Genomic DNA, 20,004 nt, shown 5'->3' with positions numbered 1-20,004 from the left:
GCCGGCGGTGGACACGTCTTATTGCACCTACAAGGAGAGTTTAAAGTCACTCAACTATTCCAATCGGTTTTACAAACAGCGGTTAGAACGAGTAGAACGGGTAACAGAACCGGGTGCCTACCTTATTGTTGGCGCTTGGGCTGTTTAAATGCAGTTCCCCTGTTTTTCTAACTTCTAGCCGGTTTCAGTTCGTTTTTATGTTCGTTTTTATGTTCTAAAATGACAAACACGGACAGTGTGAGCCCGCTCCTGTGTCATGCGCGGTATCACTAAGCGTTACCTATCTTTGTGCTTACCTAAATGTTGGTGGTCTTGAAGAAACACACGCTCCCAAGTGCACTCCAAACCAATCCAGGGAGTCACTCGTTTGACTAAGTCGCCATCTTAAAAAGCAGACATGTGATCGTCAATGCGTGTCACATGACTGTCACATGACTGTCAGGGCTATCCGGGCTTTATGGGAGTTGGAGTCCCATTTTGCATTCTGATGTTTTCCTAAGTAAAAGTCTACATAAAAGGTTCCACTTGAGCACTGTATTATATCAAAGCGGATTACAGTCGTGAAATCTCAGACATCGAATTTAGTCCAGTTTGTAAACTATTGAAGCGCAGGATTAAATACGCTTCTTTCCTCAATAAGACATCGTCCACATCCTTAATACATTGGGCTCGAGTCACTGTGTACAAAACCGTCCACGTGAAATCTGTTTCAGTGTGTCCAGTGTCAACAAAATGTTGTACCATTGGAGCGGTTAGCACTTTTGTTTTTATTCGTGACCTATGCTGTGTTATTCGGGTATTAACCTGCTGGTTAGTCTTTCCTATATACAATTTTCCGCATCCGCAGACAATTGCATACACGACATTCCGTGTTTTGCAGTTTGAAAACCCTTGGTTCTTCCACCTGACATTTTTGTGTGTGAATTCACTTCCCTCGATTGTTGTGTCACAAGAGACACAGTTGCCGCATCTATGGTGTCCCTCGACCGGCTTGAATCCCCACATTGACAATAAGTCATGTTTAGGTTTTTCAATGGTGACGTCCGCACGCACCAGTTGCTGTCCAATGCTGCGGTTTTTTTTAAAAGCAAAAATCGGTTTGGGAAAGGGGCATTCTAAGCCCTCCAGCAGATGCCAATTTTTAAGTATGGTCTGTCGAATTTTATGGGTATGTGGACCAAATGTTGTTACACAAACCAATTTGTCCATTTCGGGTTTCACTTTACTTTGTAATAGACATTCTCTCGGGGTATAGCGTGCTCGTTTGAAAGCATGTTTCAGCAGCTTCCTAGGGTAGCCCCTGCTTTTCATATCCTCACAAAATCTTCCTCCGTGTAAGTCATAGTCTGTGACATCAGAGCAGTTCCTTCTGATGCGGAGTAGCTGCCCGTAGGGTAAATTTGTTTTTAAATTGCGTGGATGCGCACTCCTATGGTGGAGAATAGTGTTTTTGTCCGTCTTTTTTCTAAAAAGAGATGACTTTAAACGACCGTCAATGCAGCTAACTTCCACATCTAGGAATGTCATTTTCAAATTGCTTTGTTCCATAGAGAATTTAATGTCGCCGTGTTTGTTGTTTAGCCATTGATGAAATTCCATCAATTCGGTGTGGCTCCCCTGCCACAGGAGCCACACGTCATCAATGTATCTTAGCCATTGTTTTATACATTTCTTGTAGGGGTTGTTATTTGCCACAAATTTCTCTTCATACTGTGCCATAAATAATATGGCCATCTCCGGCGCATAGGGACATCCCATGGCTGGCCCCTTGATTTGAAAAAAGAACTCGCCATTGAAGCAAAAGTAGTTCTTTTTTAGGGTTAGTTCAGCCAACTGCAGAATAAATCTGGTGGGCACTCGATGAGGTCGGTCTCTTGTGTCAAGGTACATCTCCATCACCTCCAACGCCTCCCCTTGCGGGATTTGCGTATAAAGGGACGTGACGTCCATAGTGACCATTATTTCCTCAAGTGGATTAAATTCTAGGCCCTCTATTTTATTGAGGAAATCGGTCGTATCTTTCAGGTATGATGTCACATTACAGATGAAGGGCTTTAGGAAAAAATCCACATATTTGGACAGTGGCTCTAGACAAGAGTCACACCCCGAGACGATAGGACGTCCGGGGGGGTCATTCAGATTTTTGTGAATCTTGGGCAGAAAGTACAATATAGGAGTCCGTGGGAATTTTTTTACCAAAAATTCACCTTCCTTTTTGCCCACAAACCCTTCTTCAACACCACTCGCAATCAATTGCGTTATTGTCCCTAGTATGTCTTTAGTTGGATCTACATCAACTTTCCTATACCGTATCTGGTTATTGACCTGTGATTCACCTTCCAAAATGTATTTCTCCCTTGGCCACAACACAGTGGCACCGCCTTTATCTGCAGCTTTCACTACAATAGATGAATCCGCTCTAAGATTTTGTATCGCTTGGCGTTGGCCTCTACTGATGTTCGGTTTAACAAACATTTTGTTCTTTTCAAGTTTATTAATAGAGGACAAGACTACTTGTTCAAATGCCAAAATCTGTTTAGGGATATTATAACTGGGAATAAAGGTAGATTTGTTCCGCAGTCCTGTTGTCTCAATCTCTAGAGGAGGCGGCTGGGTAGCGAAAAAGGCTTTTAATCGCACTTTCCGACAGAAGGCAATGGCTTCCATCTTGGTTTTGGTGAAGTCAGGTTGATGATTGGGGACAAACTTTAAACCCAAGTTGAGGACAGACTCTTCGTCTCTGGTTAAGATTTTATTTGACAAGTTAACTATAGAGGAAGACATTTCTATGTTTTGTAAACGTTCCTCCGGGTACGCATTTCCCATGGTATTTTGTTTCGTGGTTTTCCTTGTTGGCCCTTCTCTAAAAAAGAGACCTGTTTTTTATTGGTATTCCCTCTTGCCTCAGTGCCCGAAGAATCAGATGAAGACGATGTCTCAGAGAATGTTTTGAATCGATTGCGGGACCGTCCTTGATAGTTATACAGTGCTCCGCGTGAATCGACCTGCGAATAAAAATCCTCCTTCAAAAAAGGGTAGGCTTTCTCTAATGTAAATGATTTAGAGTCTTTCTCGTATTGAGCGGTCTTGTTAATCAGTAAGAGTTCACAAGTAAGGTGGGGTGGCACTTTTTCATGTGATATCCACGTCATATCTTGGCACTTCAGGCCACATTCATTTGAGGCCTGTGAAGGAGGGGCTGCTTTCCTCTTTTAGACACAGACAGACAGAGAGTGCAGTGGATCAGGATAGAATTAGATGGTAAACTTTAAGTTTATGCTTTGACTAATTAATTAGGTCTGAAAAGATTTGTCTTGTGCATTTATTTCTCTTTATGGGAGATTTTTGCCAACTATTTAATTATTGATTAGCTAGCTTTGCAAGACTATTTTTCTTAGAAACTCTTTAAGAATTGTGACTGAAATTTTGCGCCACATTTTCATAACTACATGTAATGCTTATATGCAGACTGTAATGTGTTCTGTATTATTGATATATTTCCTGTTCTCCAAATTCTGTAACCTGATTGATATTTTACTAATGAATAAAGGGTCAGAGAAAAATTAACTTTTGACTAGAAAATAAAACCCTTTAAAATAATCAACAACTCTCTTTTTTGGCTTACAATAATAATTGTATTTTGACTGTTCATCTTTATTTAAAGTCTCCTGAAGGTAATACATGGTGTGAAGGGCCCAACACCTTTTGAGTGGTAAATTAGAGGCAGCATGAGGGTTTTGCATTGAGAAACTACCAGAAGAAATTACCGTCTCCATCAGTTTTTGGTAAGCAGAGGATGGTCATTATTGATTAGTTTGGTGATTAGTAATTATTGATTTCACCATCAACTACTCAACTAATGGATCATTGACCTTAAGAGGGAAATAAAATAATTGCCCAAGTTAGATAAATGTCCAAGTCCTGATTCCTGACTCCAATGCTCAGAACCTGAAGACTGGCAAAGCAGTACTGGCAGGTCATGCAAGAAGTGGTGTGAGTATCAATAGGGTTGTGAAATGTTGTTAATATGCTAGCATGTATTTTTTGAAGTGTTGAAAATAGTAATGATTTTTGCTGTTGGTGAAATTTTGCTCATTTTGAATTGATGGTGTTATTGATTATATTGGTAATTTCATAGGACATAATTTGTGGTTATTGATTACATGTTTTAACTCTTTATGTTAAGTTAGTGTCTTGTTCAATGTTGTCTGGAACACGCAGGTATGCACACCTGTGGAATCCCGGGAAGGAATAGCGGGTGGTAAATGGAAGCCACACTGCACTGAGGTTACTTGTCTGTTGGAATAACACTGAGAAGCTAGGTAGGGCTGGCAGTGTTAAATTAGGGACTATTTTCTGTGTGAGTGATTGATAGCAAAGAGTTCGCTGGTGAAACTTTGGTCTGATATCACCTAGAAAGGGTCACACTAAAGGAGTAGCAGGTTCTTCTGAGCTTGATAGACAGCAAAAGGGTTCGCTGGTGAAACTTTGGACTAAGATATATCCTGAAGGATAAGTCCAAAGGAGTAGCAGGTTCTTCTGAGCTTGAGTGAAAGGTAAGCGGAAGGGATTTACCTGTAGTGTTTGAAGAGTAAACGGAAAGTCTTACTTTGTGACGGGTAAGCGGAATGTGTTACTCGCAGTGAATATAAATCTATCCTTTATTTAGCACAACAGACAGAGTAGCGAATGTATTTATGTTGTTACTAACAGAGTTATTGATTAAGAGAAATATTGCAGTATTATTTTGTGGAGGGTCAGTGGTAGGAGTAAAACTGACTAAAATTGAGACTGACAGCTTTGGAGAAAAGAAATTGCATTGAACTATTGCAAAAATGAAACTGTTTGAAGGTTTAAAGAAGCTGTTAGGAGGTAAAGTGAAAAATTCGTTTTTTATTGGTGATGCTCCTGAAGGAACACCTGTGCATTTTATGTCTACCAGTTTGGGACAAAACACATGTATGTGGGTTCAACAATGGTGCAAGATTACTGAAAAAGAGGGTGCTTTGAGGTTTCCAAAAGATGGTACTTTTGAATTGCAAATTATTGACAAATTAAGGGAAGTGTTATGTGAAATAAAGACACCATCTAAAGCTGCACAATTTGAGGCCTTAAGCCTGTGGAAAAAGACAGCAAGAGAGAAAGCAAGTGAGGATAAAAAGGTAAAGCACCAGATACAGGAGAAGGGAATTAATGCTGACAAAGAGCTTCAAATAAATAATGATTCAGGGGATGAAATAATGGATGAATTGTTAACTGAGTGTCTACCACTTTATGTGGTTCCCATGAAAAAGACTGAAAATAGTGCACCAGTAAATACTACAGGGGCTACTGCTTCTGTTGAACAGAGAGAAATACAGACTGAGAAAACTGTGCAGACATTTTATATTGAACCATTACCTGTTGATACAGTACTGACAGTGATACCTCCAGGTGTTACTGCTTCAAATGTGCCTGATTCAGTCCAAGAATTGCAAACTGCAGATGCACAGATAATGCCTAGAAACATCATGACTGTCCCAATTAATATGGGCCCTACTGAAAAGGTGCAAAGGGCTGCAGAAGGAGTGATTATGGCAGGGTTTATTTCAGAAACTCAGAACACACAGATTATTGAACCGAAAGTACACCAAGCACTGAAAGGTGAGAGAAAAATGGTATTTACAACATCTGCAGCCCAGGATAAAATAAATATATTTGAAAATGGGCTTTTTCAAACCTGCTCTGAGGAAGCAGCAGTAATTAAAAAGATAGAGAACATGGGAGAACATATTAACACAGGCCCTGAAAAAGAGAGACAGCTTAGTGTTTTAAATTCAGCATTTGAACATGAAGAAATTAACAATCCCTGCTGTTTAAATAATGAAAATGTGAACCATTGTCAGGAAAAATAATTAATTTCCCTGAGTAAGGAAACAGCTGCATGTGCATTAACTACACATAATGATGGACTGACAGATTTGGCTCAAAAATATGAAACTGATGTTTCAGGAAGTTTTCCATTTCAGAAAAGTTTTAAGGTACACATGGATGATGAAGCAAATGAGAAAATGTGTTCTTCAGGAATGCATTTGCAGATTGCAGAAATAAAATATATTTTCAAATGCAATAGGTTGGAGAAATTAGGAGACAAGTGGGCAAGAAAACATGAGAAGAAAAAGAAACCACCAGACCTAGCAAGGAAACTGGATAAGGAAAAGAAGCCACCAGATATAATTGAGAAAAATAATAAGCAGAATGAGGGAGAAGCTTTTGCTTACTCATTGAGAGAAATGGTGGGAGAAGTGCATGTTCCTATGCCACAGAATAAAAGTGAACTTGCAGCATTTCTGAACACATTCCCACAATTGAGAGACAAGATTGTGCTGTGGTACCCACAAGTTGATGGATTTGATGAAATATTGAAAGAGTTGTGCATTCATTTGGAAATGTTCTTTTATATTGCCATGCGGACTAAATTGTGGTTTGAATCTAAAGTTGTTGTTCAAGGGCCAGGTGAAGAGACAGTGAAAAGGGTTTGCAGGAATGCACCATCATTTTCTGTTGTTATGGAGGAAAATATAGCAGTGATTTATTTCCTAAAGGGCAGAGTGCTAGCAAAGGATGTTGATTGGGTACAGATTAAAAGAACACAGGGTGGAAGTAAAGGTGTTTTGGTTTGTGCAAATTCAGGTATGGTTGTTGTACTGCTGGAAAATGTGTCCTTTTGACATCTTTATAAGAGATTTGAGCATTGGAAGAAGAAAACTAAATTTAAACATGATGCACAAAAACATGGAGAAATGCAGGTGCAAATTATGCCAGTTAAGCAAATGCAAATGTCAGTTCAGAAACCGGTACCTATGGCAGAAATTATTCAAGCACAGATGGTCCCACAAAATATGGAAAATGCTAAAATTAATTTAAATAAGTTGCCCAGAGCAAATGTGAATTATTTCCAGAGACAAAATGAGAACCCAGTCAAACAGGTTGCTTTGTTTGCAAATGAGAGTTTTAACACTCACAATTCTGAATTTACCAATTCCATTGTGAAGGCAGTGGAAAGTCCAGATTTAGTTGCAGGAGTTTTAAACAGAGAAATTAGAAACCCAGTGTTAGAAGAATTTGCACCAAAATTAGGCCCATTTGAGAAAAATTGCAAAACTGTTGTCTGTGACTCTGGCCTAGCAAGAAAACAATTGTTTTGCGAATTAAGCAGCACAGATTACTGTACACCAGATAATGCTATTTTTCAGATTCCTGATGAGGATGTACATTTTAAAATGGCCAAAAAAGAGACCGTTGTAGCATTATTTTCAGAAAAGACAGTTGAAAAATTACCTTCTGCTTTGGAAAAAATAATAAACACAGAAATAAGAGAGTTCACAGAGAAGGATGCCAGATTAATAAAATGTGCAGAACATGTCTTATTAAAATTTGAACCTGATGACATGTATTCAGGAACACAATCAGTTGCAGGAATTTTACCAATAATAGGATTTTTGATGGAATTGATTAGAAGTTTGTGTAACTTTCTGATCATAGGTTCACAGAAAATAAATGAAAAGAACAGAATAGTGCAGGAGATTAAAAGCATATTTTTTTCATGTTGTCCTGTGGTACCGAATCCAGCCAATATATTTTTTCATATTCCATGTGGTGAAGAATGGCTTATTTTTATTGATTTTTGAAAAGTTCATGTCGCAGTGCCATTGCATGAGAATAGTCAGGAGTACTGTCAAAAAGAAGATGAATGTCTGGGACACAAAATTGGAAAGGGAGGTAGAAAGGTGTCATCAGAGAAGGTGGAAATAATTTCCAAGATGAATTCATCTCAAATTCAGAAAGAAGTCAGGACATTTTTGGGAATGGTTAGCTACTGTAGAGAGTGGTTACTAAACATTTCCCTAGTGGCTAAGCCTTTACTGAGGCTGACACACTCTGGTGTGTCTGATCCGCTTCCATTGGACTACAATTACACAAAGGCATTCCTAGAGTTGAAAGAGAAAGAATGTCGCGCCCCAGCACTAGGAATGAAAGTTTATTTGAAAGAAAATACACTAATTTGCAGTGAGAGGGAGGGCTGCGCTCTCTCATTGCCTATTGAAAAAGATGACTTTGTTCAAAGGTCTGTGATGTATTGCCCAATGACCTTTGACCCTAACTTCACAGAAATGTCAGCAAATGAATTGGATTATGATGAAACTGAATATGAGTGTCTAAATATCATGAAAATATGCATAAAGCCAAATTCAGACTTTAAAGATGAACGTCTGAGTCAGCCCAACAATCGCCCATGTTTGAAAGGTGACACATTAAAAGCAGCACATGCTGTGCTCCTTATACATTATGTTGTCAAAGCTTCATGGCTTTTAGTAATTACCCCAGCCCAAAATTCGAAATTGATTGCCCTTACCATAACATGCAGTATATCTGCTCAAATGAGAGTCAATGTGGCATGGGAGAGAGAAATGCTAATTCAGTTGCACAAAATTGTGTTCTGTTAGCATATACATTCTATGGAATCTTCACAGTTGAATTAAAAGAGGCTCAAGAAAATGTTTTTGAAGCAGCACAACAGGGTTGTATCAGAACTGTTATTGAGAAAAATGACAACTGCAAAGTGGCAAATGTGTTATTGCAAAGACTGATGCCCAGGTATAGATTGCCAGTTTCTCTGAAATCAGATCATAATGTGGTCTCCAAGATAATGAGTGCAGAACAACAGATTGGACAAGGAATGGATTGTAGCTATCTGCCTGAAGTGTCAAGCATAATAAAGCAACACAATGGCAGCACTGAGTTACCTTTTGCAAAAGACTGTGTTTCAGCAACACTAAAGTGGCTTGAAAATGCATATGCAAATGCACTTGTGGAAAACACGGAGGAGAACACTAGCCATTGCTGTGTAGGTCTGGTTGATGTACAGTGTGCAGTTTCTCACCAGATTGCAGCTGCTACACAAGATCTGCATAATGGATGGTGCAACGGCTTTGGTCTGAGAGATGCTGTGGTGAAACATCTGAATCTGATCAAAGTGAAAATAAGAGTGAAAGGCCTTGGTTGAAAAAGTGCAAAGGATTGATGGTGCTCTGTCAGAGTTTCTTAGCACCTAAGTAGTCCAATTTGCATGGAAAGTATGAGCCATACTGATGACAAGCTGATGACAATGAGCAAAGAAATGCTGAAACTGTCCTGTTGAATTCATTTTTTATTATTTTAGTTACTTATTTTAAAGAAGACTGTTCCAAGAAGCTACTTACAGAACTCTGCACTAAAACATTTGAGCGTGGCTATATATGATCTGATTACAGACCAGACTTGTGTTTGCCTTAGAAATAGAAGTAACATTCTTATATGCTCAGCTTTTGCAATTTAAAAAAAATATATATATATATTGTCACTTGTGAAATTAAATGTGTGATGAATTATAATTCATTTTATTATGATTTGAATTATCAGAAGGGTGGATTGATGGAGCAGATTTCATCTGCAGTCAGGCATTGTTTTATTTTTGTGCTACAGACAGACTGCATTTAAATTGTAATGCACATTTTGGTGCAGGTTAAAACCATGGCACATGAAAAACATGAAAGTGAGGCCTGAAAATGCTTTTGCTGAATTAACATGTGTTTTTTTTGTTGCAATGTAGAGAAAAAGTGGCCTTTTTACCTTTGAGGATTAATAGAATGTGTTTCTCTCTTCCCAGCTCATCCATGTAATCTAGATTTCTTATTCCTGTCTTAAAGGACTTTGACTTGTTGCATATTTTGATAAACATTTTCAGTTAATAACACCTCTTTTTATAATGTGTGTGAATTAATAATGCACTTGGGAAACATAATGGACTGATTTACATGAAATTAATATTATCTTTGTGTTTGTTTTATTTTTGGGGCCTACACAAAACATGGCTGCCTGTGAATCCATCAAGGCTATGGCTTGCAATTTAATGAGAAGGGAGCATGCGCAGATTGTGGCAGCTTTCCTCATGACAAGAAGTCAAGGACATCTTAAACTATACATTCTTGTGATTCTGCCAATGTACCAGTGTTAGTTAAAAGTGTCCATCTGACTACGCTGTGGAAGGAAGGATGAATTAGAATGAAACATTTTTCCTAGTAAATGTTGCAAACATATAAAATGTATTAAGTCATTTGCGCTTCTTTTGTTAAAACTGGTGAAGTCAGGTTTTTAGAATGAGTCCGGGGGAGTGAGAACTCATGCCATCATGACTGACCAATCACGTAAGGTTCTCCTGAAAGATGCTACATCTTTGTGTAATCTGCCAATAATTAGGGTATAAATACTGTCCTCTCTGGATGGGGGCTGGCTATCTCAGCTCAGCTGGCTTCTAGGCTCATTAGGGGTGTGTGAGCCCTTGAGAGAAGGAACAGATTAGGCCAGACATCCTATGGGTCAGGTACGAGAAACGTCCCGGGAGATTGCTGAAGGGGCAGAGGTGCGTCCGAGGAGATTCAGGGGGAGGTTTCATGCTTCCACGTCATATCTTTTGAGTGTAAAGGAGTTAGGCCCATAAAACTATGGGGTTGGCTGGACCGTATAAATCATATATCACATGAAAAAGTGCCACCCCACCTTACTTGTGAACTCTTACTGATAAGCAACACATAAATCTTAATTAGACATGTGCGGTATATTTATTTACCTCTTTTTCAAGTGTTTTTGAAAAACAATCTTTAGTCATATGTCAGAGTAAAAAACACAACATATATAATATATATACACAACAATTTGACAATTAAGCAAAAGAAAAGAAACCATTACTACATAAACAATGCAATCACTATATACAATCACTATACACAACAACACATATATTTCTACTACCACTCGTTCCAAAGGGCAAGTCACAATCCCTTGCCTAAATGACCATAAATGAATTGAATTGAATGGAACAGTAGTGGAAAAACACAGTTAGAAGGAGATATCAAGAATCATTATTTCTGTAATTCAATGATTATTATTAAAGGGTTTTTAAACTCCTTCTTTGCCGACGCGTTTCGAACTCCATACAGCTGTTATGGGTTCTCTTCAGGGCCTTGTCACTTCTATCTGTATGTGTGTAAGGAAAAAGAACACTCTTTTAGTGTCTATTTCTCTAGCCTCATATTAACATTCCGCTTGTACCTTCTTAAAGGTCCATATTACCTTCACTGTAGCCAGTTGGAGTGTTCCTATCTCTGGGGTTGAATTTTGCGAGCTGCAATCTAGGGGACAAGCAAAGATCCCATTTAGTCTCAGCTCCCACTGGTCAACCCGCGGTTACTTTCAACAATAACATTGCAGGACATACCTTTAATATCGTTTTGGGGTCCGGCCGGGGGCGTCTCCCTATGGTGCGGTCTTCTTTCGACCTACGGGGAACGCAAGATGCAGTCAACACTAGGGGACATAGGTGGATTCCTCACTCCTAATCGTTATCCCTTTTGCCTTTCTCATGTAAATACCTTATGGCGCACACCGCTTGCTTCGGGGACGGTTTTTCATTTCAATTTCCGCCTCGCTGGTGATCTGTGCCACCGTGCGCACAGCGCACTTGATTCTGTGTCTTATCTCCGTTAGCAATTGTGTCCCCCTCGCTCGTGGTCTTAATCTTTCGCTCTGACTCAGGGCGCTGTTCGGGAAAGAATTAAAAGGCAGGTTTTAGTTGTCCTGCGTGCGAGCGTCTCTGCGCCCCCGTCCCAGCTTACCCTGTTTAGCAGCAACCTTCACTCGTCAGTTCTCCGGTAACTGTGGAGGACGACGACTGGAGTGTCTGGTTGTTTTGAACGATCACATGATACTTTGCCTTCTGGGATTTGCATGCAACTAGATTTTGTGAGGAAATGAAGAGTCGTGGGTACCCCAAGAAACTATTAAGTCACTCCAAGAAAAGGGCACATTACACACCTAGGGAGTGCTTACTTGAAAGAAAGATGAAACAAGACATGGACAGGTTGGTCTGTGTCACGACCTTTGGACCAGACACCCATAAAATACGGCAAATGGTCCTTAAAAATTGGCACCTGCTAGAGGAACTTGACTGCTCATTTCCGCGACCTTTGTTCGCTTATAAGAAAAACAGGAGCATTGGCCAATGTGTAATAAGAGCGGACGTTCTAACACCCAAACCAAAGAGTGATTTACTCTCGAAATGGGGGCTTAAACCGATAGAGGGGCACCACAAGTGTGGAAATTGCATATCGTGTGACTCCACAATTGAAGGATCAGGGTTTGAGCACAGGGGAGTGAAATGTAAAAGCACTGGCTTTTCGAACTGCAAGACACGTAATGTGGTTTATGCAGTGGTGTGCGCCTGCCAAAAAATATACATTGGGAAAACGACGCAGCAGGTAAACAGTCGAATTACCCAACACAGGTCTAGAATTAAAAAGAAGGTCGTAAGCGCTCCTATGGTCCAACACTTCATTGATTTAAACCATAGCGAAACGGATTTCAAATGGACCGTGTTATGTACTGTAGTGCAACCAAGTAACAAGGGTCCCATTGACATTGAGGATACACTCCTCAGAAAAGAGGCGTACCTCATCTTGAAATTTAATAGTACTCAAAACTAATAAGAAGAGCTACGTGGGGATCCACTAAAGTTTCTCTTCATGTCCCAAACACGAAAACTACAAATCCCAGAAGGCAAAGTATCATGTGATCGTTCAAAACAACCAGACACTCCAGTCGTCGTCCTCCACAGTTACCGGAGAACTGACGAGTGAAGGTTGCTGCTAAACAGGGTAAGCTGGGACGGGGGCGCAGAGACGCTCGCACGCAGGACAACTAAAACCTGCCTTTTAATTCTTTCCCGAACAGCGCCCTGAGTCAGAGCGAAAGATTAAGACCACGAGCGAGGGGGACACAATTGCTAACGGAGATAAGACACAGAATCAAGTGCGCTGTGCGCACGGTGGCACAGATCACCAGCTAGGCGGAAATTGAAATGAAAAACCGTCCCCGAAGCAAGCGGTGTGCGCCATAAGGTATTTACATGAGAAAGGCAAAAGGGATAACGATTAGGAGTGAGGAATCCACCTATGTCCCCTAGTGTTGACTGCATCTTGCGTTCCCCGTAGGTCGAAAGAAGACCGCACCCTAGGGAGACGCCCCCGGCCGGACCCCAAAACGATATTAAAGGTATGTCCTGCAATGTTATTGTTGAAAGTAACCGCGGGTTGACCAGTGGGAGCTGAGACTAAATGGGATCTTTGCATGTCCCCTAGATTGCAGCTCGCAAAATTCAACCCCAGAGATAGGAACACTCCAACTGGCTACAGTGAAGGTAATATGGACCTTTAAGAAGGTACAAGCGGAATGTTAATATGAGGCTAGAGAAATAGACACTAAAAGAGTGTTCTTTTTCCTTACACACATACAGATAGAAGTGACAAGGCCCTGAAGAGAACCCATAACAGCTGTATGGAGTTCGAAACGCGTCGGCAAAGAAGGAGTTTAAAAACCCTTTAATAATAATCATTGAATTACAGAAATAATGATTCTTGATATCTCCTTCTAACTGTGTTTTTCCACTACTGTTCCATTCAATTCAATTCATTTATGGTCATTTAGGCAAGGGATTGTGACTTGCCCTTTGGAACGAGTGGTAGTAGAAATATATGTGTTGTTGTGTATAGTGATTGTATATAGTGATTGCATTGTTTATGTAGTAATGGTTTCTTTTCTTTTGCTTAATTGTCAAATTGTTGTGTATATATATTATATATGTTGTGTTTTTTACTCTGACATACGACTAAAGATTGTTTTTCAAAAACACTTGAAAAAGAGGTAAATAAATATACCGCACATGTCTAATTAAGATTTATGTGTTGCTTATCAGTAAGAGTTCACAAGTAAGGTGGGGTGGCACTTTTTCATGTGATATCCACGTCATATCTTGGCACTTCAGGCCACATTCCTTTGAGGCCTGTGAAGGAGGGGCTGCTTTCCTCTTTTAGACACAGACAGACAGAGAGTGCAGTGGATCAGGATAGAATTAGATGCTAAACTTTAAGTTTATGCTTTGACTAATTAATTAGGTCTGAAAAGATTTATTTGTCTTGTGCATTTATTTCTCTTTATGGGAGATTTTTGCCAACTATTTAATTATTGATTAGCTTTGCAAGACTATTTTTCTTAGAAACTCTTTAAGAATTGTGACTGAAATTTTGCGCCACATTTTCATAACTACATGTAATGCTTATATGCAGACTGTAATGTGTTCTGTATTATTGGTATATTTCCTGTTCTCCAAATTCTGTAACCTGATTGATATTTTACTAATGAATAAAGGGTCAGAGAAAAATTAACTTTTGACTAGAAAATAAAACCCTTTAAAATAATCAACAACTCTCTTTTTTGGCTTACAATAATAATTGTATTTTGACTGTTCATCTTTATTTAAAGTCTCCTGAAGGTAATACATGGTGTGAAGGGCCCAACACCTTTTGAGTGGTAAATTAGAGGCAGCATGAGGGTTTTGCATTGAGAAACTACCAGAAGAAATTACCGTCTCCATCACTGCAAGACAGAAGTTTCTTTCCTACCTCAGCAGGTTTTTCAAAATGCAGCACACTTTGCTAAGGGCATTCGACCAACCAGAAGCATTTTAATTCCTTAACAAACATGTGCTATGACAAAGATTAGGAAAAGGTCTATATAAGGCAATAGGAATGAGTATTAGTTTATTTCTTACTTGGCATTTTGGGACTAACAGTTTAAAGTGACGGTGGATTGCATGGTTTGCAACTGCAGGGCACCGTATACCCCATAATATATAATGATTCGAGACGGGTTTTAGTAACCAGGAAGTAGTGGCGCTCAAGCAGTTTAAACGTAATGTGAATAGTTGGGTGTCATAATCAAAATGGTGCCAACAGGAAGGGGAGACCCTCAAAACCCCTCAATCTGTGTAGAGAAACACACAACAACAGTTAAGCAAAAGACCTGTGCACACATTAAACAGTAAATAATCTGGTAGATAAATATTCAAAGCAAAGTAGGACAGTCCAATGGTGGAGTCTTTGTTCTGCAACTTCTCTTTTAATCGTGCATCTGGAATAATTTACAAACAGCCAGCCGACACGTGTTTCATTGTAGAAATTTGGCAGCCAATAATAGGCTGATCAGTGAGGAGACGCCGAACACAATCAAATCAATAACATGTAGCGATGGAAATTCAACATGTAATCCCAGATCCGGCGTCTATCGGCACTCATACGATTGCCGATAGACGCCGGATCTGGGCTCTTCACTTAGAGCGAGATTATAGAGGACACATACTCGTGCCTCACCGGGGATTGCACCGGTCCTTGTTTTACTTCCTTTGGGATTACACGTTGAATTTCCATCGCTACATGTTATTGATTTGACTGTGTTCGGCGTCTTCTCACTGATCAGCCTATTTTTGGCTGCCAAATTTTACCTCCATTCACTTCTATCCAAGATCCTAACTACCCTGCCGGGTTGGAATTATCACCAGATGTGGGTATTCCAATTTTGGATTCAGCCATATAGCCCTGAAGAGTTGTAGAGCACTCTTTTCTACAATGAAACCCGTGTTGGCTGGCTGTTTGTAAATTATTCCGGATGCACGATTAAAAGAGAAGTTGCAGAACAAAGCCTCCACCGTTGGACTGTCCTACTTTGCTTTAAATATTTATCTACCAGATTATTTACTGTTTAATGTGTGCCCAGGTCTTTTGCTTAACCCCATAATATATATCCCAGGTTGTAGAAGAAAATCTTTCTGCAGTGAAGTGTCATTGACTGAATAACAAAGCAGCAGGAAGAAGTGTTAACTGCCCACCATTAACCTTTCATTTGTACTTCATTCAGATTTGATTGCAGCCCACATATCTCCAGCTGTGCAAATCAGTGATCCTTGAAGGAAGTGGCCTGAAGAGAAGAAGGGATTGATTGTTGGGAAATATGTCAATCAGTGAGGTGAGATAAATAATGAAAAGATACATGAATGGGGAAATTCAAGAAAAGGACATGAAGGGAGAAAGAAGCAGGAAAGAACTGAGAAAATAACGGACAACCACTGATTTCAAAAACATTTCTAAATGCTGCAAAACCCTGAAAAATCCCCACTGGTACTCAACAAACTGAAAGTGAAAACAGGATGGCCTATTTATAGGTGTCGCAGGAAATAGCCAACTCTTCAGCCTTATATGATAAACTTTGACAGCTCACAACTCCAGTATGCATGCAGTCAACCACACCCCACACCTGATAGAGGAGAGCTCCTTAAATACTTAAGGGTAGAAAATTAATCTCAGTACTTTTAGTGGGTTACCACAGTGGCACTAGAGGTTACCTGTTCAGGTCAGACGATCCTTTGAATCAGACTGAAGCCTGTAATTGAATCAGACTGATGCCTGTAATGGAGGAACAAGTAGGATAGCTGTTTGGAACACTAGGTTATTCTTCATCCCCCACCCTTTGCCAGTAAAGACACTCTTTTTTCAATACTTTTTTTTTAGAATAATTTGGACTTCTGGGTGGTACCTTCGATCCTGCAGTAGGCCGCAGTCACCCGGATGTAAAAACATGCTCCCTGGATGGGCCTGCTAGTTAGAGGCTCATCACAAAATTGCTAATCATTGTTAATCAATTCTTTGATTATGGTTTTCTCCAGGGCACAGGACAGAGTATGCACAGTCTGCCTTGGGCAAAGGATGTTGGACTTTCAGACATCCTTATATTGTTGTACTCTCGCCTTTGAAAGTGCAGAACATCACTTGCTAAGGGAGACAAGTGCGCTTGATAGGGGTTGCTAGGGCAAGCATCAGTTCATTATTAACAGACCAAAGACAAAAGTGATCAAAAAAAGGCATTAATTTCCCTCCCCCGAGAATGGGACACAGTTGTGCTCCGCAGGGCTCTCCCTCTCTCCTTTAGAAAATCTATTTGTCTATGCTGGTAAGGGTACCGTGTCACAACAGGTGCTGTGTCAGACATAAGCAGACGGCAAAAAGCGAACACTACCAGTCCACGAAAGGGACACGATTCATCAGAACACTTGATGGAAATACAAAAGATGGATGCAATAGAGCAGACTGACTGGATGGGTCAAAGACTGAGGCACTGCCAATAAGTAAGCCATGGCTCAATAGTTCCACTGATGGGAATTCTTGGGGGCTCTGCCCTAGTCATGTTTCTAGCCGTTTATGAGCAGCGTATTTGGACAGTAGGGATGCTGTAAACCCATCTAGGTCAAAGCGTTTTAATGAAATGTTAAGAGTTGGACCACAGTTTCATTAACAGGACGTGCTCATAACTTTGCAAGATTGTGTAACGATTCCCATATTGCACATACAATACAGTCATGGTATTGCTAGGAGTATACTAAAAGATTTGCATCACTCAAAATTTTAAATCAAGAGTTTTATCAATCATCGTTTCTTACTGGCACCACTATCCTATAATGATTTTTGAATACCATTTACCATTAAATATTTCTCACTTCACATTATGGCAGAAAAATGCAGGACGGCACTGTTCGTCCAAATACAAGAGCCTCTGCTGAGATAAGCCACAACCGCTCCCTTAAAATCCTTTGCATTTCCGTGCAAGAATGTTTAGACGGATCAACTGATGATCAGCTGGTCTAAAAGTCCTTACTGAACATCTGAAGATCTGCAAACAACAGAGAACTCAATCAAGAAATTAAGAGCCATGGGAAATCACCCGATTAGACCTCATACCTAAAGGACATTCTGTCTTTGTATTCAGATGTCTTTGGATGGATATTGCTGCATTGGTAAAACATACAGATGTGCACACCAACACAAATCCACCTCTACCGAAATAATATTAAGAGCATCTAAAGTACGGCTTCCCACTCAAAAGCGGATGTGTTGGACAGCTACCGGACCATCAGTTAACAAACAAGAAATTTGACGGAGGGAAAAAAACACAACTTAAGTCACCTTTGTTACTAGCCTCACTATACCTTTATTGCAGCAAATGTAGTTCTGATAAAGAAAATAAAATGAATATCCTCACCGGTTGAGGAAAAGGTGGATTAAAACCAGAGTAACTGCGGCACAGTTACAGAGTCTCACCTGCAAACGGTTAGTGAGAATGATATTTGGGTACATGGCCCCCACATCCAGATGATAAATAAGTGGGCACTCAATCCGGTTTGGCACCTCCTTCAGATAATTTAATTTCTTCTTAATCTCATCACAGACCTGCAGGAAGAGAAGGCAAATCCAGGTTCAGATATGGGGAGATATGAAGGGGGTTGAAGGGCTGAATTGCAAAAAATAAAGGTTGAAGGTAAAAAAGGAGAAAGAGTGAAGGGAGTGATAAGGAAGAACATAAGATCAAAAAGGACTGCAAAGACTGCCAGCAAAGCGATAAGAGACAAAGCTAGATGGAGCCAATGAAAGAAGAAGACCACACACGCACGAAATGAAACAGAGAAATCAAGCATAAATTAAGCATCCTTTGAGGCATCAATACAACAGAGTAAGCACTTAAACATAAAGGGATGAACAAGATCAAAAAACACAAACTAATTGAGACAGGAACTGGTTTGCAACCACTTTCAGTGCTTGGCCGGATAATTAAACATGAACTAACAGATTAAAGTTACCTTTAGGTGCATCTGTTTCTCTTAGTCTGTAAACTATTTCCCATTCTCAACTTTTGGGTACCCTTGCACCAAGTGGTGGGACAAAAAGCCCCCCTCATCCCTAGGAGTAAGTAAAGCTGATTAATCCTACTCTTTCATTATGATTCCTTCCCATTCTCAGTTTTTGGGTAGGCTCTACAGCAAGAGAATTAGTAGGAAAAAAAAGGTGGGATCAGCCAGTTTAAGACTAGGCGAACAGTGTACACAGAACTTCCTGGCCAAATATTTCATCAATCACTCAAAAAAGAAGCCTTTAGAGTTTACGAACAGTAGAATGCATATGAGGCAGTCCATGTAGATGTCTGGAGTAGGTCTACAAAACAGATGGCTGCATAAAACAAAATTGACGACCTTAGTCAATGTAGAGTGAGCGCTCACACCTGGGCTCTACCTGACCTTCTGGAGTACTCTTGAGTTCACAGGAGTTGGATGAAAGTGAGAGAAAGAAGACTGTTTAATCCAACATTGGGCCATCGATGAGCGATGGCCAAAATCATCTCACAGGTTTCACAAAGGTGATCTTACACGATCTGGGCCACCTGCCCATCTCAAAAGAGAAATGGGCACACTTGGTATTCAGATGAGTTGCATAGGCAGACAAGGGTGGAGGCTTTCGTGACTGGGCAAAACTTCCTGAAGAATTTCTCAATTTGCGTGATCAGTGCATAACACCTGCTCCACCTGCTGTTTCTCATGATCCTCGGAATGCTCAAGGTTAACAGGAAAATGCTGTTTTGCAATGTTCATTCCTTCAGAACTATGGGTAGTCATCAGAGCTATAGTAAGTGGGTCCCTTCCGGTATTCTAATAAGGAAGAGGGCTGTGTAAGTCACTGCTATGATGAAGATCGCAACAGGTAGGAATGCTTAAATATTTTTTTTTAAACACAACCTACAGCTCTAAAGACTGTATGTGCACGGATTAATAAGGGGTGACAATCCCCTGCCCCCAACATACAACAAATAAATCGCGTCCACTAATGCTCCCAGGGGTCTGTAGTGGCTCATGGTCTGTGGATAGGGAATATTAAGGATCCTTCCAACCATGAGGGGAGGGAGATCTGCTCAGTGCGGTATGGTTGGAACCAAGCATGGATGAAGTGAGATATGCTCTGACCAGTTATTCATTATTTGATTTAAAAGTTACGCACGGTGAAGCTGTAGGGATTTCATGTGGGTTTTGGCATGGAGAACATCATCTATGCAGGATGCATGCAAGTCTCTGGAACCATCAGGCTTACCAGTCTTGTTAGTGAAGAAGTGAACCACCACCTAGCTGATAATCCTGCCTGGTCTAAAAGAGGAACGTTTTTCAAGACGCTAGAATAAAAAAATAAAAAAAATAAGTCCCACAAACTGAATCCCCTTAGA

General features: G+C 40.2%; 1 protein-coding gene across 2 annotated transcripts in view; it reads right to left on the bottom strand.

Moving 5' to 3' along the window:
• The window catches only part of POLE (DNA polymerase epsilon, catalytic subunit), a 316,779-nt gene that overhangs the window by 181,391 nt on the left and 115,384 nt on the right, over window positions 1–20,004 (bottom strand). For both annotated transcript variants that reach the window (XM_078667255.1, XM_078667256.1), the window contains exon 17: window positions 18,060–18,188. In XM_078667255.1, coding sequence (XP_078523381.1) covers window positions 18,060–18,188 — 129 coding nt within the window. The remainder of the gene's footprint in view (window positions 1–18,059; window positions 18,189–20,004) is intronic.

This window comes from Lissotriton helveticus, chromosome 11, assembly GCF_964261635.1.
Source record: "Lissotriton helveticus chromosome 11, aLisHel1.1, whole genome shotgun sequence".
Lineage (NCBI taxonomy): Eukaryota > Metazoa > Chordata > Amphibia > Caudata > Salamandridae > Lissotriton > Lissotriton helveticus.
The sequence above is the reverse complement of the archived record's forward strand: the minus strand, read 5'-3'. Positions and strand labels throughout refer to the sequence as shown.